Source organism: Castor canadensis, chromosome 11 (assembly GCF_047511655.1).
Source record: "Castor canadensis chromosome 11, mCasCan1.hap1v2, whole genome shotgun sequence".
Lineage (NCBI taxonomy): Eukaryota > Metazoa > Chordata > Mammalia > Rodentia > Castoridae > Castor > Castor canadensis.
The window spans coordinates 11202370-11226282 of NC_133396.1; the positions used below are offsets into that span (position 1 = coordinate 11202370).

Consider the following 23913-nt stretch of genomic DNA (forward strand, 5'->3'; position numbering starts at 1 on the left):
TCACTAAAACCCAGAGTACTGTTTCATAACAATTGTAAGCCAATGACATTAAACTTCAAGATGTGGTGCTTTTCAAACATTTGGTCTGAAAAGGAATTCTTACTCTTAAGACATCTGCAGAGATGTTCCTCTGCTGCCACCTTCAGGTCCCTTGGTGAAATGGAAAAATTTTAAAGAAGAAATTTAAAAAGTTACCTAGGACCAAATGATCTTTCTTTGGACTTGAGTAAAGGCCACTTTGCTGTTATGGGATCACGTATTTTCTGGGCAGGGACATGGAATAATTCATAGGATTTAATCAGCTGCTGTGACTGGGAAGGAGCCAGTAAGTACCACAGTGGATAATTCAAGACCTTGGTGATACACTAAAAATTTATGATCATCAAAGTTAAAAATAAAGCACCGATTGCACAACTGTAGGACTGTGCTAAGGAAATCAACCCATTTGTTATCACGTCTTTAGGATATGTCTGACCTCACCAGCCAAGACATCTATAATAAAAATATCTTGGGAAGCACAACCTGCATCCTGGACAACAGCCCCACCAGGCCCCCTACACATTAGTACTCTTCGTATAGCTGAGCTTCTTGCCTTGGCTAGAATAATTTAAAGTATAAAGAATCTAATTGGACCCTCTTGCTTTACAGAGGATGATGGAAAAAATAATCCATGTGACTATACCAATTACTCAAAGGCATACGACCAGTAAGGGGCAGAATAAAGAGAAACATTGGTTTGGCCAAGTTCAGAATTTCTATACCACACCACACTGCAAACAAGTAGCATTCCAAAATCCCCTGCTACTTCACACAGGAAAGGAAGCCCAAGACCAACATTTAGGGTTTTTTCTTCTTGGTCCCAAAGCCCACCCCCTTCCACTCTATGCTCAAAATCTTATAGCCCGTGATGATTATCATATTACTACCATGGTGATGCCCAGACTCCAGATGTCAGACTTCACGCTGTAGCCCTTCTGGTTGAGCTCTGGGTTTATTCTTTCAGGCTGGAAAGGAGACAGACAACTGAGAAACTGGACAGAATGGAGAGGACATCTGTAGCTTAATGAAGACTGGGGGTGAGGATAGAACTGGCTGCCAAAAGAGTTGTTATAAGCTGTGAACATGCCTCCCAGCCCAAAAAGACTGTCACTACAATTAATGCACTGTCTCTCTGGGCCTTTCCTTCTTCTACATTGGTGTTCTCTTAGAGACAGAAATGGTCAAGTTCCAAATTAAAATAATAAATTTTAATTTGCTTTAAGAAGAAACAGGCACATACTATAAAACTACTTTTTCCGTCTAAATTATCCTTGGTTAAAAACACCAACACCCCAGAACTTAGTAAAAGGAATCCACAAGAGTTTCTAGGCTACTGTTTGGTATTAATAGATATAAACAATTTTTAGCTGAATGTGGACAGGAAACTTGTCGATTCCAACACAAGACCATTTCCAAAGAGAACACAGTACAAGTTCCTTTAGCTACAGGGGATAACAATGTCTCACTAATGGCAATGAATCTGCACATCTGTGAGGTTTTCTCATAACTAACACAACTGCCCAGTGCAGGTGTTTTAAATTCTACTTAGTATATTGTCCACAACAAACAAGGTAACACTCACCTGCAGCTCAGTGTGGAAAATTGTGCAGATGGCATGTACTACTTACATGTGTTTTCAAATACTGTCTCTTTTGTCTGATTTTTGAAAGTCACATGTATGCTAAACTGTGAATGTTTGTCACACACACATACACACACACATCTACATGTTGAAATTTAATCACCGGTGTGATTGTAATAGAAGGTGGTATCTTTATAAGGTGATTAGATTATCAGGGTGGAACCCTCAGAAACCGGGTTAGTGCCCTCATTAAAGAAGCCCTAGAGAGATCCCTTGTCCCTTTTCCCATGTGAGGACACGGCAGGAAGGTGCCATCTATGAACCAGAGAAACACACGCAGCACACACTGAACCAGGTGTGCCTTCATCATGGACTTCCCAGCCTCCAAAATGCTGAGAAATTTCTGTTATTTTTAAGATATTGAGTTTGTAGTTTTGTTACAGCAATCCAAAAGAATAACAACAATATATAAAGTAAGTGCCTAAGGATTTATGACAGGAAATGTTTCAGAAAATAAAATAATGCAGAATATTTCTTGGGTTTTAGACACTTTTAAATGTTCTCCCTCTAGGCCATCCATTCCCCATTTCCCAGCCTCGTTTTGCAGGCAAGATACATTCTCAGATGCCATCCTTCGCTGCTGTACTTACGGCCATGTATGGCTTGCAACCTGCATCAATTGTTTTAGCAACAGAGTCCACCAGGTAGCCACTAATTCCAAAATCACACATCTTCACTTGACCCAGAATATTAATCAGCACATTCGAAGGCTTGACGTCTGAAAGTAAGAATGACCAGGATCTCATCATTTCAGTTCTCTACCAGCAGAGGGCCTGAGATCTCCATTTGCCCCTCACCTGCCATTCCCTAATTGCCCAACACAAAAGTACCCTTTGTCCCTGACTCATCCCACATGCTTCTTGTTTTCAACTTGATTTTTCTTCTTCATGTTTTTGTCTGTGTCCTGCAGGATTGGGAATTCTTAAATGGAAATATGTTCACTCTACTTTATCATTTTCACTGCCCCCATGCATGCAGGAAGAACTTAAACAATTATTACTGATCCAAATGCCCAGCTGAAAATGATCTGCTGCATAGTTAGCATGAAAGTACAAGATAAAGGAATGAAAAGGAAGGATGTAACAACAATACACCAAGTAGAGTCCAAAGCCACCCGCTTCAATTGAAATCTCTACAAAACATTGGTCAAAAGTCACCATAGGGTAACAAATAACAAACCCAAAGTTCACCACAAACAGGTCACAGAAGAAGGGAAATTAATAACCCGAATTGAAATGAACCTTTCAAACTAGAAAGACATAAGGTGGGTGCACAAACATGCCCCAAAAGATGAACCATTGTAATCTCTGGGTAATGGAATTAGCAGTTCCAGTTAATTTTAACCTTTGGCACACTTCACAATGGACACACAATTAAGAGTTATTCTAAAAGCTTGAATAATTATCCTTTATAATTTCTCCCTTCAACAGGATGATATAGCAAATACAATTTTATGTTTTTTAGACTTTAATAAGAATTACATATGTCAGAGTTTTGAAATAGGCAGTAACTCTGCTCCTCCTCCACCTCCTATTCTTCTAATTTCTAACATTACTAATTAACAATAACAATAGGCACACTGTACAAGGCATTTTACATTATATCCAGTCTCACAAAGTTTAAGAATTACCCAAGCCACAATGTGCCATTAGTTATCAATACTTTACTTTCATTTGCTCAAAGAGCCTGGCTAGTGTAACCCTTTCAAGGAACTATAGTCTCCCAGGAATAATTATTTCTCTGTGTTAAATTCTACCTATATGACTTCCATATTTGGAACAGTCATATTTCTTAGGATTTTCTTTTCATTTTTATTTATTTTTAATAATAATATATTTCCTTCGATAACTCTGAGGGCATCTAGTATAGAACTGTATTTAAAAATGCCTTCTAAGTGACTGAAATAAATAGATGGATAAATTATGGAAGGATGGATATACAGGTATGGATGGAGGAAGAGATAATAGGTCAGGAGAGAGAAAAAAGGAAAGACAAATCATTTTTTCCTGCCTCCTGCAGCCTGAGAGTATGCTGCTTTGTTCCAAGATTAACGTGCACAAGAATCACTAAGGATCTTGTTATAACTCAGTTTCTGATTCATCTGGTAATTATGTTCTTCTAGCAAACTCCTTCATGATGACCAACGTAAGATAAATTTTAGGGACAGATGGGGTGATGCCTACTTGTAAGCTCAGCTACTTTGGGAGGCAGAGAAAGGAAGATCACAGTTTGAGGCCAGCCAGGGCAAAAAGCAGGACCCTATCTCAAAAATAAGGACACGTGGTGGCACACATGTGTAAGAGAAAGTAAGAGGAGCTCATTCTGAGGCCAGCCTGAGCAAAAGCACAAGACACTATCTGATAAACAAATTAAAGTAAAAATGGGTGGGGGAGTATGTCTTACGTGGTGGTATGCCTGAGGTCCTGAGTTCAAAGTCTAGCATCCTTGGGAAAGAAAGATCAGGAGTATGGTGGTTCGAGGCCAGCCTGGCAAAAAGTTAGCAAGACTGGAACTTAGCCAAAAAAGCCAAGGCATGGTAGTTTATTTTTGTAATTCTAGTTACATGAGAGGCATGGGCGGAAGGATTGCAGTCCATGGTTGGTACTTGGCAAAAATCACAATACCCTAGATGAAATAAAACTAAAGCAAAACCAGCAAAAGAAGTGACTCAAGTGGTAGAATGCCTGCCTAGCAAGTGTGAGGTCCTGAGTTCAAACCCCTGCATTGTCAAAAAAAAAAAAAATACCATCAAAAAGAGGAATTTTTATTACATTTCCTAAAATCTTCAATGATATAACACCACAGATCTGCTTGTCAGAGGTATTTTTTATTCAAATTAGGTACAACATAAAATAAAGCCATGTCTTCTTATGGCTTTGGCCAAGATAAAGAACAGCTGCTGCTATAGTTTGGATCCCAGGTGTCTCCAAAGGCTCGGTGTTACAAGCAGAAGCCTGTAGGGGGCCTAGTGAAAGGTGTGGTGCCCTCAAAGGAGACTGTGAGACCCCGGTCTCTTCACCTCCCTTTCATTCCCACCCATGGGTGACAACTTTCTTCTGCCATGTGTTCCTGTCATGTTGTACTGCCTCCTCACAGGTCCCAAAGTAAAAGGGTGCCAAGCAAACATGGACAGAAATTTCCAAAACTGTGAGCCAAAATAATCCTTTCCTCTTTATAAGTTAATTATCTCAAGTATTTTGTGATGAGAACAGAAAACTAACATAACTATTCATTGGACTTGCTAAACAATCCCACAGAACAGAAAAGGCTTTAATTCTCCTGCCTAGCTCAAGTCCATCTCCATTTATGCAGAGGAGGTGGGGGTCGGGGGGTGCAGGGGCAGGGAAGAGGCTCCAGGCAAAAAAGATGAACTTATTAAAAGGAACAGCCAAGGGAGCTCCACTTACCTCGATGAATGACAGAGAGCTTACTGTGTAAATGTTCTAATGCTTTTACAATCTGCAAGAGAAAAGCAAAGTAGATTTAGTTACACCATCACGGGAAAGAAATCGAATGTTAAATATACTCGGGTTGATTATCTCTGGCTAAAGGTTTCAGGGTGAGCTATTTTCTCAAATAGTGTCCCTCCTATTCAGGAAAATAAACAGAAAGTTATGCAAATTGGACTCCACCCACCAGAGAGGACTAGGTCCTAGAGCAGAGATGTCTCTCTTCTGTGTTTCCTATTGGTCTCAAGTATCTACCTTCCTGACCCTCAGTCACCATGCAGGTACCACCAGACCTTCTCATGTCTTTTTCTTCTGCTTCCTTCTACTCCTATTGGTCTTAAGAAAACTTTTAAGACTCTACAAATGAAAACTGGAATGAAGTACATCAGAATACTGACACTGGAATGGCAGTTACAGTAGACAAATGCACACTTAAAAGCAGTTGATGTGGAGTTTGCCTGAGCAAGTCACTGACAGCATCTTCTACAGAGCACTTCCTTGCCCTCCAACCAGTGTTCTCATGCACTCAACAGATATGTGTTGGATGGTGGTTGTGGTACAGGTAGTGTTTCTGCCTACTGAGGATGCAAAGACACACAAAGTCCAGACTTCTGCCATTCTCCTTGTAGGAACACTAATGATGTACTCACAGAAACTGCTATCTTCCCTAGGATATCCTCTGGAATCGTTTGGCCTTTATCAATAACTTGTTTGTAGAATTTATCTAATGACGTATCCATGAGCTCCATGCAGATCCAAACATCGCCCTGGAAACCAATAAATTCAGGGATAGTTAAAGAGGAATGGAAAAAGAAGAAACAGCAGCTGTCCTGAAGAGCTATTTCTTGCTTGAGTTTTTGAAGGAAAGGAAGAATTTCCTTTCAAGATCTCAAAGGAATTTATAAAGGAGCAAGGTAATCTCCAAAGAGCAACCCAGCAGATAGTCATGGCATTTATGTGATGAGAGAAACTTAAGCTATTTATTAACCTTGAACTTTGAATTGAAGGATCACCTACCTCTCGGAAGAGTGCGCCATAAAAGGTGACCGTAAATGGACAGTCAACTGTCCTCATGGAAACATCCAAATCCATTAATAGCCTTTTCTGCTCCTGGCTATTTACAGTGGCCCGGATCCTCTGAATGGAAATGCATGGAAAATATATGGTTACTATTCTGAGGATCAGTCAGTTAACATGTTAGGAACCTTAAGGAGCTCCATTGTAAAAAACAGTAAAAAAAAAAAAAAAAAATCACAACTGCTGGAACAACCTTTCAAGTATCAACCCTAAGAGACTAGCTATTTGTAACAAATGAAAAACAAGGAAGATTGTTACCACTTGATTTCCTGAGCAGGCCTTGGAATGAAGCAAACTCATCCTATGTTTCAGCAAGTAGGCAAATGTTTGGTAATGTATTTCCAAGTTGAGAAAAAACAATCTGGTTTATTGTGTTATTTATATCTATTCAGTACAAAGAGGTCATAATATTAATTACTTTGATGTTTATTTGGGGCTCATGTAGGAGTATAATTGCTATACTCAGCCCTCTGTGTCTCTGGGGGATTGATTCCAGGATCCCCTTCAGATACCACAATCTTCAAATGCTCAAGGGTCATATAAAATGGTATAGCATATGCATACAACCTACATGTACTTTAAAACATCTCTGGGTTACTCATAATATCCAATAGAATTTACAGAGTTGCTCTACTGCATTGTTTAGGCACAATGACAAGAAAGAAAAGCCCCTATGTGTTGAGTACATATTTTTTCAAATGTTTTTGATCCACAGTTGATTGAATGTGTGGATGCAGAGCCCATAAATAAGGAGGAGTAGCTGTATTTGGAATAAACAGCAACCGTAAGAGATTCAGTATAGCTGTAGACATAAAAGGAACCAAACAGAAATAGAGAAATCATTCATCCCTACCTAGTGCTTCTGAGAGGAAAAAAACCTGCCACACCAGCAAATACAGCCTTCCAGAAATGTGCTTTAGCCACAGGAAAGGTACAGGGGCACTAGGCCTTCACATGTTTGCCTATTTAACAGTCAGCAGAAAACATGGGAAAATCTCCAAGGTAAGGGGAAGAGAGCTCCTGTTTGCAATAGCAAAGGCATCCGGGCATTCAGCCATTCCTAACCAAGGCCCAGGCCTCCTAACTTATCTGGAGAAGCTAATCCTCCCAGTCTCTACTCAAAAAAATGCCAATTGTCAGGCACTGGTGTCTCATACCTATAGTCCTAGCTACTTGGGAGGCTGAGATTGAAGGGATTGCAGTTTGAGGCCAGCCTCGGCAAACAGTTTGTGAGGCTCCATTTCCAAAATACCCAGAGCAAAATGGACTGGAGGTGTGGCTCAAGAGGTACAGTGCCTGCTTTGCAAGCACAAAGTCCCAAGTTCAAACCCCAGTCCTACCAAAAATTTTTTTAAAAATGCAAACTGATTCCAGATGTCTGTCCATAGCTCAAAAACTATGTAAATTTTACCCTCCTTTTTCCACAAATGGAGACAATTCTCTCAGTTCTGGTTTCTTGATTTTTTGAAAAAGATATGTCATTTTTACTGCTTTTTTTTTTTTTTTTTGGTGGTAGTACTGGGGTTTGATCTCAGCAGGTTCTCTACCACTTGAGCCACTCTACCAGCTCTGGTTTCTTGATCTTCAAGGGCAATTCTTTAAAAGCAACAGAATATACAATTTTTTGGATTTGAAAAGAAAACCAAGGATAGTATTAAGAACACCATTTTGAGATAATCAAGGAAATTTTACTTTGGAACTGCTATTAGATGATGTTTCAAAATATTAATTCTTTTAAGTGTGATTGATGAGATGGTGGTTGCATAGAAAATTAAAGATGATGGTTCAGGGGGACTTAGCTTAAAACTAAATGAAAGGATCATTTAACTAAGGGTCCTTCCTTAGTTTAAATCCAAGGAAGGATCTTCCTCACATTTAGAGGGGAATGGTTCCCTGCAACTTTTTTTCTCTGCCCTATTAAAGACTGTTTTGTGTCTGTGAAAAGGGCTGGTTTACAGAGGGGATGGACAAATGCAGACAGTGCAGATACAAACCACATGGGGAACGTCAACTCTACCTTCACTGCCATGATCTGCCCGCTGGGCACATGCCGCATCTTCTCCACCACCCCGTACGCACCTCGTCCCAGCTCCACTATAGGCTCCAGGTCATCTGCCTTCACCTCGAAGTTCTACAGGAAAGGAAAGTAGCAGCAGTGCAACAGGAAAGAGAACACCTGGCTACACATCACCTATGCTGTCCTCAATCTGGTTTCTTTCCCTGTTCTTTTATCTCTCTTTCTTTCCTTCCTTCTTTCTTTTGGTGGTACTAGGGTTTGAACTCATGGCCTTGCTCTGGTAGGCAGGTGCCTTACCACTTCAGCCACACCTCTGGTCCTTTTTTGCTTTAGTTATTTTTCAGATACGATCTTCTCACTCCACCCCCCTACCCCGGGGTGGCCTTGGTCAGTGATTCTCCTACCTACATTTCTGTATATTTGGGCTTAGGGACTTGAACACCATGCTTAGCATGTTTGTTGAGATGGGGGTCTCAAGAACTTTTTGCCCAGGCTATAGTTGAACCACCATCCTCCCAACCTCTGCCTTCCATATTACTGGCAGCACAAGTGTATACCACTATACCTACACTGTTTCCCCATATTCTAAGGATTATTGTTGTGTCACAAGGTTTTCAAGAATGTCAAAACACCACTGAAAGCAGGAAGTACCAGTGAAAATTTGTGTCCCAGTAGGCCAGCCCCTTGTCACAGGCAACACACAGGCCAGCTCCATCCAACTCAGTTTTCTAGTGCTCAGCTGAAACCACCTACCCTGCAGTTCTCTGTAATCCATTACTGACTGATGGCAACTGGATCCTCATAGCTTTGAAAAATGTCCTCCTGAGAGAATTATCCACTCTCCTCAACACCTTTCCTCAGAACCACAAGATGTGGATTTCAATTCACAATTCAACTCCCTGACAACATGTTACCGAAAATAAGAATTTTAGTGTTCATTCAGAAAGCATATATTTAGGGTCAGGCACGATGGGGTGTCCTATAATAGCAACTACTTGGGACACAGAGATAGAAGGATCTCAGTTCTAGGCTAGCCAGGTCAAAAAGTTAGCAAAACTATAGGTCAAAAAATAAGCTAAGTATGCTGGTGCATGCCTGTGATCTAGCTACTCCGGAGGCAGAGGTAAGAGGACTGCAGATCCATGGAAGCCTGGGATAAAAGCACATGACTATCTGAAACAAACTAAAGCAAAAAGGGTTGGGGTGTGGCTCAAATGGTAGAACAGCCTGCCTAGTAAATACAAGGCCCTGAGTTAGAACCCAGTACAGAAAGAGAGAAAGGGAGGGAAGAGGGAGGGAGGAAGGGAGGGAGGGAGGAAGAGAGGAAGGAATGAAGGAAAGAAGGAAGGAATTAGGAATGTATATAAAATGGCATTAACTGATAGGCATGACATTTCTTACCTGATTTCCAATAGAAATGCAAGCCTTGGAATCTAAATCTCGAGGTGGCCTAAGAAAGGTAAGGGAGAAAAAAGAGAAACATGAAGTATTTAGTCAATTATGACCTTCTCAAATCACATGTGACTGTAGAGGTTTTACCTTAGGAAGCAGGTACAAGTTCATAGATCAAGTAAAACAACATAACAGTATGAATAGTATGAATTTTGAAAAAAAATACATTTGGGCTTACATCTCTTCACCTCTTTGAATTTCCTTCACTTCATTAACATGACTTTATTAGTATACCTATCTTATGGAAGAGGAATGAGAAGTAAATGAGATATTCCAAGTTAAATACACAGCAAATATCTACATAGCCTGGCATAGTAGATATCCAATAAGTAGGAACCATATGTGTGCAGCTACATAGATAGTTCTGCTATAGTAGCTTAAGCGTCAAACCTTTTCTTTTATTCAAGAGCACCAACATATCCAATCATTTCACGTTTACTCCAAAAGATTCCCATCTCAGCATTCCTGCTCTTTTACCAGGCTGTCTAATCAAGTCCTCTGACATTTCTTCTGTACACAGTAAGCATACTATCTTACGGTCACCTTAGGAGCCAGAGGTTTGCTGACTTTGTTTCCATGGTCTCCTCTCACAGTTGGTAGCAAAATACTTATGAGAAAAAATGGTTGACTTTGGCTCTGCTCCTAACTAGGAACCTAAAAGGCGTTTTCTTGAAATCACCAAAAGGGTCATGACAAAGGGAAAAGATGCCAAGAAGCAAACTGTTAACATGATCAAACAAATGGAACAACTAGAGCTAAAGACAGGGAAATATTGGTACTGCCCTTACAAAGGGCAACCTGCCTAGCAACTCCAGTCACCATGGAGACACACTCATGCCAGAAAGGAAAATGGAGGGAAGGGAAGAAAGACAGAAGATAAGAGGAAGAGAGAAAAAAATCTTTGGCCAAGCAACAATTTTCCTCAACACTAATGTATTATGTTTCTATCCCTCCTGCTGAAACCAAATACATCAATAACATTATAAGGACAAAGTAGAACTATAAACACATATAAATGTGTATCTAAGCTTTTAATGGCAAGAGAATCTCCCCTCGCCTCCAAATTTCCTTGATATGCACAGAACACTTAAAAGTTTTTCCATACTAAGTTCAAGCTGGGGAGTGGGCAGGTAGAGAGAACAAAACACAACACACAGAAACACATACACAAATGGCAGTGATGCTTTGATGTATCTTGTGTTTCTGAATGGAGAACTTTTCTTCAGAAAAGTTTTTTCCAGAAGAATCAAATTTCCTAAAAGTCTAATCTCTCATTCTTTAAATGTCTAAAGCTGTTTTTCTTTAGTTGTTCCAATTTGTACTAATGCAATAGCTCTTTGAAATAAAGACAAATAGGACTTGAAACATTGTCACTAATATAAATAATTTTTAAAAATTCTTTGCAATTATTCAGCACCCTGCCTTTGTAAAAGTTTGAGGGAAGAGAGAGCACTAATTACTTGTGCCTGCCTCTGTTTTCTCTTCAGCCAATGAGAGCATTGGAAAAGAGCTCTTCTAGAGCCAATATTCTTATACCTTATACCAAAACATGGCAAATTACAGCCTGTGGTCCAGCTAAGAAAGACTTTTAAGTTTACATAGTTGTGAAAGACAAACAACAAAGGACATACAGCAGATCCATTGTAGACTAAGTAGCCTAAAATACTTACTACCTGGCCTTCTCTAAAAAGTCTGCGCTGATCTTAACTAGTTACTACACATGCATTAGACTTCAACCTCATAGTAGGGCATGATGCCACTTTGCAGAGTAAGAAAAATGAAATCCAGGAAAGCTTAGTGACTTTCTAAAGCCATGCAGTTGTTGATAGAGCTGAAAATGAAACTCAAGTCACCTGAATCTCAGCCTTGACCTAAGGCAGGGGCTGAAGAAGAGGAAAAGGAAATACAAATACCAGGCAAGTGCTTTACCTGGTCCTATGACATTCATCCCAGTCTGACCGAATCAGAGAATGTGTTCCCAATCAATTCCCAGGCCTCCTCTAATGAAAATGATTAATGCACACAGGCCTCAGGAATTCGGGTTCATCAAGTCTGCTAAAAGCATCAAAGGATGGGACCAAAGGGACAACTCGCACTGGATTAGCTGACCCAGTGTTTTTTCTGTACAGGGCTGGGCATATTAGTTTGCCTGGGACACTCAGACTCTGCAGGAGGTTTTAACTGTGGGTGGATGGTCTCTGTCAATCATTCAATATTTTAGTGCTCTGCAGAAAGAATTATGCTTATCACAAAATTCTTTCCCTGGAAGACCAAAAGCATTCCAAGGGTCACCCAATTCTAGTGTTTTAGATGAACAGCAGTCAGCATTGGTTTATCATAATAATTATTTGTTAATAATTTTATGAGTAATCAGTTCACTGAATACTATTATTATTCACTTATTTAACAAGATTTATTAGGCACACACTTGGACCAGAGATTGTGCTAGAACATTTTCATAAAATTTTTTGGTTTCTTTAATTTTTACCACTCTCAGGGGTATTTTTTTTTAAATCTCTGTTTCAGTTGGCATTGAAAGAGATTGAATAATTTAGGATCATTCCATGGGATGATGAATGTAGAACCCAGAGTCTCATCATGATGACTTCTCAACTTCGAAGCAAAGGATCCAATGTTGCCAGTCACAAGCTATTTGGTCACAGCCTCACCAAGTCTGATGTGTAACTAAGAGCACATCATCAAGAGCCCAAGATCTTTAGGTTTATATGCCAGGTTTCCCACCTAGAAGCCATGCCATAATAATAAACAACTTGGAGACCCTTTCACTGAGTAATTACAGTGGGCCAGATGCTAGGCTAGTCACTTGATATGGACGGACATCTAATCTTCATAACAGCCTCATCACTGTTTACTCATACTTCCTAGAAGAGAAACTAAGGCTTACTATACAATTAGGAATCTTGCCGAACTAGTGAAGTTTAGATCCCACCTTTACACCTAAGCATTCTGGCTCCAGAACTTAAATGCTACCCCTGATGCTATGCAGAATGACTTTGCACAAAGCACCTAACCCTTCTACTTTTTCTGCTACTTGTCAAGTAAGAGTAATAAAAATAGTCTCCCGAAATTTCTTGTGGGTTAAGTGAAATGATATTGACTAGCATAGAATGATTTGGAACTAGTTACTATCAATCAAATGAAAGGCAGCTCAGAAATCTGAAACAAGGACACACTGACATTAGCAAATGAAAGTAAGAGCTCAAGCAGGTGGACCACAAACACTGACCTTCAAAGAAGGGCATGCTGTCCCAGACTATTGACTTTTAGTTGCACAGCAGAAGGAAGCAGGGTATAAACGGTAAGAATCACCAAGCCAACCTCAAAAAATTGCCAAGAAAAATGAAGAAGCTACTTCTTTAGAGGTTCAAATTTAAGCCTCAGTATTAAAATAATACAAAGACTTTATGAGATAAAGTGGTAAAGTTCACAATAGTGAAATGATGCTTTTGGCTCATTTCATAGGGAAAAGTATATTTAAAGTACATTCTACCACAGGAGACAAAGTAAAAACTACTTAAGTTCTTAATCATTTGCTTGTAACAAGAAATGTTTTCAAATTTTCATACAATACAGAAAATTAACATACACAAGGAAAGGGTAAAGAACAAGAATGCAAATTTTAAAGAAAAGGAATATATTCTAGATTGAACCTAGAGTCTCCCACATACTAGGAAAGTAAATCCTCTATAAACTGAGCTATACTCCCAGCCCAATGTAAGAATATATCTTTAAAGAAAGATTAAAAATAAGAGAAAGAAGCTATAAAATTGAAACCAGGTAAATAATAAAAAAGTAATTTTTAAAAAAATCAATAAAATTGATAAATACCAAGCAAAATTGACAAAGATAACTATAGATACACAAATTACTAATATCAGGGAAAATACAGGATGTCATAACAGATCCCCAGCTATTAGAAAGACAATCAGGACTATGACAACTTTACTCTCATAAATTTAACTACTTAGAAGAAATAGACCAACTCTTCAAAGACCACATACTACCAAAAAACAGCCATGATGAAATACTGTATATGAATCGTCCTGTATTAAAGAAATTAAATTTTAAAGAATTTAAAATTTCCAGGAAAAAGGTCCAGGCACATTCTTTTCACTGAAGACTTTTAGCAAACATTAAAGAAGAATTAATAAAATTTTATACAATGTCTACCAGATAACAAATAAGAAACACTTATTACAAACTCATTTTTTTCTCAGTACTGAGGTTTGAACTCAACCGACTCATTTTTATGAGACCAGTAGTATCTTAAGAAAACAGTATTAAGTATTAAAGCTGAAAACAAAAAATAAGTCATAAAAGAAATAATATAGATCACCACTGACTAACTCTTTCATGAACACTGACCAGAAAAGAACCTCCCCATGTCATCTTATAGCTAAACATTGTGCACACAGATCAAGGAAAGAATGTTGCAAGATGCATGAGAGAAATGCTAAGTCACTTATAATGGCAAATCCATCAAAATAAAAATAGCAGAATTCTCAACATAAACTTTTAAAGGCAAGAAGAGCATAGAATGATGCATTTTAACAGCTGATGGAAAACAAATGTCAACCTGTATTACTGTAGCAAGTACAGTATCTATTCATCATATTTGAAGGAGAAATTTAAAAATCCATGATAAACAAAAATTAAAGCAATCACTAAACAGCACTGCAGAAGATACTAAAGGAATCCTACACACAGAAGAGGAAGATAAATGTAACCATGAAAATACATGAAAGAATGAGTCTCAAACAAATATTTGCAAAGTGAATTCAACCACGTCTCAAAAAGATCATACATCATAATCAAGTTGCTTTCTTTGATGCAAGGTTGGTTCAATATATGCAAATACATAAAGGTAATACATCATATAAACATAATAAAGAGCAAAAAATCACATGATCATCTCGATAGATGCAGAACAAGCCTCTGACAAAATTCAACATCCTTCATGAAAAAAGCCCGGGAAAAAAATACTAGGAATAAAATCAGTTTGTAGAACAGAAGGAATGTAATTCACCATAGTGATGTCAATATATTATCAACTATAGCCAAAATTATACATGAGGGGAAAAATTAAAGCATTTCCCCTAACTCAGGAACAAGACAATGGTATCCACACTCTCCATTCCTCAATATAGTGCCTGAATTCTTAGCCAGAGCAAAAGACAAGAGAAAAAAATAAAAGGGATGCAAATAGGAAAGGAAGACATCAAATTATCTTTATGTGTAGATAATATATCCTATACTTAAAAGACCCTAAGTCTCCACCAAAAAACTCCTAGAACTGATTAACACTTTTGGCAAAATAGTAAGGTACAAAACCAACAAACAAAAGCAGGAGTTTTTCTATTTACCAATAATGAACAGGCTGAGAAAAAAATCAGGAAGATATCCCATTCATCATAGCCTTAAAAAATTAAACACCTAGGAATGCATCTTTTTTTTAGTACTGGGACTTGAACTCAGGGCCTGCATCTTGGGTCACTTTACCAGCCCTTTTTTTGTGAGGGGTTTTTTTGAGATAGAGTCTTGCGAACTACTTGCTCTGGGCTGACTTTGGACCTCAATCCTCCCGATCTCGAGTAGATATGATGACAGGCACGAACCACTAGCACCCAGCTAGGAATGTACCTTAAAAGGAGGTACAAGACACTGACGAAAGAAATTGAAGAAGACATTGGAAGATGGAAAGACCTTTTGTGTATATACATATACCCACATGCACACACAGTATTATTCACTCATAAAAAAGAATAAAATTATGCCATTTGCAGGAAAAAAATTAATGGAACCAGGAATCATCACAGTAAGCAAAATAAATCATACTGAAAAAGACAAATATGGCATGTTCTCTCTTGTATTCAGAATCTAGACTTAAATAAATGAATGACATGAGTGTAAAATGGTGAGGGTGTTTGGGGTAGAAACCAGCAAGAGGTGGGAGGGTGAAAGAAAAGGGTGAAGGCAAAGTGAATATGATTGAAATACTGCATGTGTATGTATGAAGATAAAAATTATGCAACCAATTTTAAAATTGGAGGATAGGAAAGAATAATAAAGGGGGTAAATTTGATCAAAGCACATTATATGCATGTATGGAAATATCACAATGAACTCCTTCTGTACAATGACTATACAATAATAAAAAAGAAAAAAATCAATGCATTCCACCATTGCAATATAACTAAGAGGAAAAATCTAAAGATTTTATCACCGGATGCAAAGAAAGTATTCAATATTCATTTATAATAAAAACTCTCAGTATACTCTAACTAGGAGGAAATGCCTTCAGATTCATAAACAGGATCTACAAAAACCTATAGGTAGCCCCATGCTTATTAGTAAAAGAGTACATGTCTTCCCTTCAAGATGGGGAAGAAAGAAAAGGTGTCTACTCTTAATAACCTTATTTAACATAAAACTGGATATTCTTGCTATTTCAGCAAGGCAAAAACAAAACTTAAGAGAGTCTAGAGAGGAAGAAACAAAACTTTTGTTTACAGACGGGAAGATTAGCTACATAGAAAATCATAAGGAATCTACAAGATCAACATGGAAAAATGAATAGCACTTTTATGCATTGGCAATGAACAAATGGAAATCAAAACCAAAAAAACAAATACCAGTTAAGATTGCTCCAAAGAAAGTTAAATACTTAGATATAAATTTTAATAAATCCTAATATAGATGGTCTGTATTATAAAGTGTTGATGAAAGAAAGAAATTTACCATGCTGTGGAATGCAAGACTCAATGTATTAAAAATGTCAATCCTCCCTCAAGCAAATTTCTTTGTGGACATAGACAAGCTTATTCTAAAACTTACATGAAAAGAGAAAGTTCTTTTTAAGAGTCAATGTAACTTTAAAAAAGAAGAATAAGGACGGAGAAACCACTTTTTTCAATCTTATGACCTAACGGGTAGCTTTAGTAATGAAGACATGTGGTATTAACAGAACAGACATGCTAGTCAGTAGAACAGAATAAGGAACCCAGAAACAGATCAAAAGGAACATGTTCAACTGATATTAGACAAAGAAGCAAAAGCAATTCAATGGAATGGGGTAGCCTTTTCTATAATTTGCACTGGAACAATTGGAAATCCATTGGCAAAAAATGTAAAGCTCAATCTAAACCTCATACTTTGTAAAAAATTAACTCCAAATGGATCATGGGCTTACATTACAAATTTCAAGACAAGAACATAGAAAATTTCCAGGATGTAGGTCAAGGTAAGGGGTTCTTAGAATTATTACCAAAAGCATAATCGGAAAGAGCAATAACTGATAAATTGGATTTCTCAAAACTAAAAACTTTTGCTTTAGGAAAGATCCTGCTAAATGGATGAAGAGGCAGTCCGCAAACTGGGTCTAGGATATATAACAAAAAGTCTCAATGTCAACAACAAAAACACCAATCTGATTAGTTAATAGGCAAAAGATATACACAGACATTTCACCAAAGAAAATAAACACCTAAAAACATATTCTACACAATTAGCTATGAGATAAATTCAAATGAAAACTACAGTGATATATTACTATGCATTGGAAGGGCTAAAATAAAAAATAGTCATAACACCAAATGATGGCTAGAATTCAGAGAAACTATCATTCATACATTATTTATGAGATTATAAAATGAGATACAATCACTCTGGAAAACAGTTTGGCAGTTCTTTCAAAACTGAAAATGGGCTTACCATATAAACCAGCAATTGAACTATTAGACTTATATCACAGAGAAATGAAGGCTTATTTCCAGGCAATAACTTATATAATAATATTCATACTGGCTTTAATAATAATAGCCCAAAACTGAAGACAATTCATACTTCCTTCAAGGGCAGGAGGGTTAAATGAGTGGTGGTATAATAATACCATAAAATAGTACACAGCAGGAAAGTAGAATAAGAAGAAATCAGAAAGTTCCTAGAATCCAATGAAAATGAAAATACAGCTTACCAGAATCTGTGGGTCACAGCAAAGGCTGTGCTAAGGGGAAAGTTTATAGCTGTATGTGCCTACATTTAAAAAAAAAAAGAGAGAGACTTCTCAAATAAACAACCTAATGATGTACCTTAAGCTCCTAGAAAAACAAGAACAAACCAAACTCAAAGCTAGCAGAGAGAAATAATACAGATCAGGGATGAGATCAATGAGATCAAAACCAAACAGACTATACGAAGAATCAATGAAACAAAAAGATGGTTCTTTGAAAAGATTAACAAGATCAACAAACCCTTAGCTAACATGACAAAATGGAGGAGGGAAAAGAAAAACCCAAATTAATAAAATCAGAGATGAAAAAAGGGATATAACCACAAATACTAACAACAGCCAGAGAATCATTAGAGAGTACTTTGAAAACTTATATTCAAGTAAACTGGAAAATCTAGATGAAATGGATAAATGGATAAATTCCTAGATGCATATTGAACCAAGAAGATATTAGACATCTAAATATTCCTATTACATGCAATGAAATTGAAGCAGTAATAAAGAGCCTTCCTACAAAGAAGAGTTCAGGACCTGATGTTTTCACAGCTGAATTTCACCAAACTTTTAAAGAAGAACTAACACCAATACTCCTCAAATGTTTCTAGGAAATAGAAAGGGAAAGAACACTACATATCTCATTCTATGAAGCCAGCATTACACTAATTCCAAAACCTAATAAAGGCGCAACCAGAAAAGAGAATTATAGACCATATTTTTAATGACTATAGATACAAAGATTCTCAACAAAATACTGACAAATAGAATTCAACAGCACACCAAAAATATCATACATCATGACCAAGTGAGTTTCATTCCAGGGATGCAAGGATGGTTCAACATACATAAATCCATAAACATAATACAGTGCATAAACAGAAGCAAGGACAAAAACTGCATGATCCTTTCAATAGACACAGAAAAAGCCTTTGACAAAAATCTAACACCCTTTCATGATAAAAGCTCTGAAGAAACTAGGAATAGAAGGAATGTTCCTCAACATAATAAAAGCTATATACAACGAACTTAGATCCCACATCATACTAAATGAAGAAAAACTGAAACCATTCCCATTAAAGTCAGGAACAAGACAGGGCTGTCTATTTTCTCCACTCCTATTCAATATAATTTTGGAATTCCTAGCCAGAGGAATAGGACAAGAGGAAGAAATAAATGGGATCCAAATAAGGAAGGAAAAGCCAAACTATCCATATTTGTAGATGACATGATCCTATACCTAAGAGACCCCAAAACCACTACCAAAAAAACTACTGGAAATCATAAACTATTTCTTCAAAGTAGCAGGATATAACATTAGCATACAGAAATCAGTAGCTTTTCTATATACCAACAACAAACAGACTGAGAAAGAAATCAGGGAAATAATCCCATTTACACTAGCCTCAAAAACAATAAAGCACCTTGGAATAAATTTAAAAAAAAAAAACCAAAGACCTTTTTAATGAAAACTATAAACCACTGAAGAGAGAAATCGCAGAAGACATCAGAAGATGGAAAGATCTTCCATCATGGTTTGGTAGAATCAACATTGTAAAAATGACCATGCTACCAAAAGCAATCTACATGTTCAAAGCAATTTGTATCAAAATTCCAATGATATTCTGCACAGAAATAGAAAAAGCAATTGTGAAATTCACATGGAAACACAAAAGACCTTGAATAGCCAAAGCAATTCGGAGCAAACAGTCCAATGCTGGAGGCATCACAATACCAAACTTCAAACTATACTTCAGAGCCATAGCAATAAAACCAATGGTATTGGCACAGAAACAGACAGCAAGACCAAAGGATCAAAGCAGAAGACCCGGACATAAACCTATGCTATGCGCCAACTGATCTTCAACAGAGGAGCCCGAAACACACAATGGAGAAAAGATAGCCTCTTGAACAAAAGTTACTAGGAAAACTGGATATCCACATGTAGAAGACTAACTTTCACCCTGTACCAAAATCAACTCAAAGTGCATCAAAGACCTTAATATAAGGCCTGGAACTTTGAAACAACTCCAGGATGTATAGGAAATACACTGGAACAGATAGGTACAGAGAACAACCCCTAAACAGAACTCAAAAGGCTCAGCATCCAAGAGAAACAATGAACAAATGGGGCTGCATCAAACTAAAGAGCTTCTGCACAGCAAAGGAAACAGTTACCAGACTCAAGAGACAGCCCACAGAATGGGAGAAAATCTTTACCAGCTACTCATTTGATAAGAGACTAATATCCAGAATGTACAGGGAACTCAAAAAACTCCTCCTCCCAAAAATCAATACCCCAGTGAAGAAAGGGGCACATGAATAAAATAGGGAATTCTCAAAGGAAGAGTTACAAATAGACAGTAAATACATGAAGAAGTGTTCAACTTCCCTCGTTATAAAAGAGATGCAAATCAAAACAACACTTAGATTTCATCTCACCCCAATTAGAATGGCCATAGTCAACAGTGATAACAACCATAAATGCTGGTGAGGATGTGGCAAAACAGAAACCCTTAGACACTGCTTGTGGGAATGCAAATTAGTACAACTGCTATGGAAAGTAGTATGGCGATTCCTCAAAAAACTAGAGACAGAACTGCCATATGATCCAGTGATACAACTCCTGGGCACCTACCCAAAGGAACATAAGACAGGATACAGGAGAGGCACCTGTACACCAGTGTTCATCGTAGCGCTACTCATAATAGCCAAGCTTTGAAAACAACCCAAGTGCCCTACAGCTGAAGAATGGATCAAGAAATTGTGGTATATGTACACAATGGAGTATTACTCAGCCACAAGGAATAAGGATATGTGGTTTGAAGGTAAATGGATGCAATTGGAGGACATCATGTTAAGTGAAGTTAGCCAGGATCAGAAACACAAAAGCGGCATGTTTTCTCTCATACAAGGAAGATAGATTCAAAGATAAACATATTCACAAAAACAAGCATGATCATATGCAAACTCAGATGTAGAACGTGTTTGTAACACTGGAACTATTCTATGGAACTCAGGGAAAGAGGGAAAGGAAGAGAACAATAGAGAATCAGTAATATCACATGACATGAGCTGTGAAGGTGGAGGATATAAGGATGTGTATTGAAAGCTGTTGAAAACGGGGGCTGGGGGGAGGTAAAGGGGTGAGGGAGAGTAATGGAAGGGGTTGAATGGACCAAAGTAAAGTGGGCATACGTTGAGACAACCCATTTGAACATCAACTTAAATATTAATAATGAAAAACCAGGACTGTAAAATAGGTAAAGTGTGTGGGGGGGGGTACTAGTGGGAGGGGGGAGGGTGAAGGAAAGAGATGAAGGTGACAGTATATGACAGATGGACTCCATATACCTATATGAAACAGAACTAAGAAACCTCTTTCAATTGCTTTAAGTGGGATGGGGAGGGGACTGAGAGAGAGAGAGACAATGGGGGCAATATAAATAATGTACAATATAAGTCTAATCAGAATTGTCACTATGAATCCCCCCATATAATGAATATATCCTAATAAAAAATTTATTTTTAAAAAAAGAGGGTGTCCTGCTGTAATAGGGCTTGAACTCACTTAGGGATTTGGACCGAAGCCTTGGGTAATAAAGATGTGCTCCTTTACTTCGTTTAGCCTTCTGTTTACATGGGTAAGAATTTAAGTATGAGGTTATTGGTCCTCATCAAATGCCATCTTTCCATCCAACCCAAGTTTTATGATAGTGAATATCACATGAATTTGTTTGTTCTTCCAAATCTACAAGAAAAAGGCAAGGCAGTCCATATCTAAGGACCTTGCTGACCTCACACTTGACCTCACCTGCCAAATGCATTTGATACTAAATCCTTACTCAACCAATAATTTGAGATACCAACTTCAAGGCTACTGACTGAACATCAACTGACTGACAGACTGATTATTTCAGGTCTCAGAACAGTGAGCAAATGACTTCCCCCTTAATGGGCTCATTTTTCTGATAACTATACCCCAAACCAAGGCCCTTCTCCCTAGTTCAAAAATTAATACCCACTGGAAATTTGCAAAGTACAAGTATTTGAATTAAAACAAAAATCTTGGCAACTTACGTTGAACTGGTCTGAGGTTGTTCAAATGCTTCTTTTGGAATTTTAAGGCCAGGGTTTCGCTTCTTGCCTACAGGAAAAGACACAAGGAAAATGTTAAAGTCTACATCACAGAGAGAAGGGGCAGAGATTTCCAGTAGAGGGAAAGAGTTGCCATGGGCACACATTTTCATTTCCCACTTCAGAGCACAACTTCCTATCCAGGCAGAATGTGAGTGACGAGAATCCAAGCACCAGCTGGCACAGTGCTTCCCAAATAAAGCCTGGGGTCAGGAATGATGTCACCGTCAGCCAGGGTAAAGCAGCAAGGGTAAAGCCAGCTCTCTGAGGATGGGGTCCTTTCTCTCTGCCAGGGTTTACCATTCTAACTTCTTTGGTTTTCTTTTATATAATAATTGTAATCGCAGATGATGTTGGTTATAGTTTATTTTTTCTCTTCAGTGTCAATAAAACACATCCTTATCTCAGTATCCTACAGTTTTTTCAAAGTTGTTTTGTGAACAGTTCCAAGAATTAATGATGGAAGTAGAATATAAAAACAATTTTTCCACTGATCTTCCCTGACCCATTCCTCAGCCACCTACCACAAGCTGAAAAATCCTCAGAAAGAATTTTAAAACCTAGAGTAATTTTTATTTACATTTGCTTTATTCCAGAAAGGGCTAAAATAACAGATGGATTAATGCAAGAAGGTTACCATTCTCCTGTGGGCCAGATAGGAATGGAACCTGATGTTGTTCATCCTTGGGCTCAAACTGACAGAAAGGTTGGCTCAAGAACTTCTGTTGATGAGTCAGAAAGAACAGACTGAGAAATGCCAACTCAGAAAACAGATTGGAGAGCACTGTTTGTGAGAGCCTGGGATTTTCCTTATTTATGGAAAGTCTCTTTGCACTTGAGCAGGGAGAGCAAAGCAAAGTATAGAATGCCAACAGTTTGGCTTCCTCTCACTTCTTTACATTACAAGGAAACAGTCGATACCAGTTCTGGGAGGTAATAGATAGATACTTAAGTTTCAAAGAAATTTAAGAAATCAGATAAAGTAAACTCCTTTCACGAAAATGGCATCCACAGACTTTGGTAACTTGCTCAACATCACAGAGCTAGCAATGACCTAGTCAGAATCAGAGTCCAAATCTCCTGACACCAAAATGGGAGTTCCTTCCACTATTCCACAATGAAAGAAATGCAGAGATAACCAGAGGGGGGGGGTATGGAGAACACGGGATTTTGAGTTCAAAACTAAGCAATTCATATATGGTTCATCCATTTACCAAGTGACCTCCAACTAACTGACTTCATCTGAATCTCGATTTCCTCACTCATAAAATAGGGAAGTAACATCAATTTCTTCCTCATTGGACTGATGTGAGAATCAAATCAAACAAGGTATATGAAAAAATGCCAAGATCTCATAAGTACCTTTTAATTATAGTTATATAATGACATGGTCTGTATAATCTCAGTTCTAAAAAAAAAAGTAATTTGAGAAGGGTCAAGTATGGTGGTGCACACCTGCAATCCCAGGTGTTCAGGAGATGGAATCTAGGAGATCATGTTTTGAGCTCATCCCAGGAGAAAAAGTTAGGTTAGCAATAACCTATCTCAAAAAAACAGGCTGGGAATAATGGTGGCATATGCCTGTAATCCCAGCTACTCAAGAGGTGAAGGTAGGAGGGTCACAGTCCCAGACCAATTCAGGAAAAAGTACAAGACCCTATCTGAAAACAAATTAAAAGAAAAAGGACTGAGCCTGCGGTTCAAGTGGTAGAGAACCTGCTTTCCAAGTCCAAGGACCTGAATTCAATCCCCAGTACCACCAATGACACAAAAAACATAATTTAAGAATTTATGAACAAAATTGGCCATGTTATCAGAACTCAATAGAAAGTCTAACTGAGTTTTTCTTTCTATTCCTTCAAAATCCAAACTCTAGATCAATTCTTCCTAACTGCATAAGCATACGTTTATCAGAAATCAACATAGAGAAAGCCCTTTGGAAGATCTTTAGTGAAACGTTTTTTCTCAGTTCTCAACTCATTTCTGTCTATGCATTTTATAAGATTCAAAACTCACGTTCACTTTCCTACACTTGGGGCTCAGCACAGCCATTCAGCCCATTTTACTAAGTTAGTCA

General features: G+C 37.9%; 1 protein-coding gene across 5 annotated transcripts in view; it reads right to left on the reverse strand.

Moving 5' to 3' along the window:
* The window catches only part of Map2k6 (mitogen-activated protein kinase kinase 6), a 111679-nt gene that overhangs the window by 15805 nt on the left and 71961 nt on the right, over positions 1-23913 (reverse strand). For all 5 annotated transcript variants that reach the window (XM_020183454.2, XM_020183455.2, XM_074045257.1 and 2 more), the window contains exons 2-9: positions 21780-21846; positions 9626-9674; positions 8225-8338; positions 6148-6267; positions 5781-5897; positions 5089-5140; positions 2272-2399; positions 927-1004 (exon numbers count right to left, since the gene is read on the reverse strand). In XM_020183454.2, the coding sequence (XP_020039043.1) occupies positions 927-1004; positions 2272-2399; positions 5089-5140; positions 5781-5897; positions 6148-6267; positions 8225-8338; positions 9626-9674; positions 21780-21846 (725 nt within the window). The remainder of the gene's footprint in view (positions 1-926; positions 1005-2271; positions 2400-5088; positions 5141-5780; positions 5898-6147; positions 6268-8224; positions 8339-9625; positions 9675-21779; positions 21847-23913) is intronic.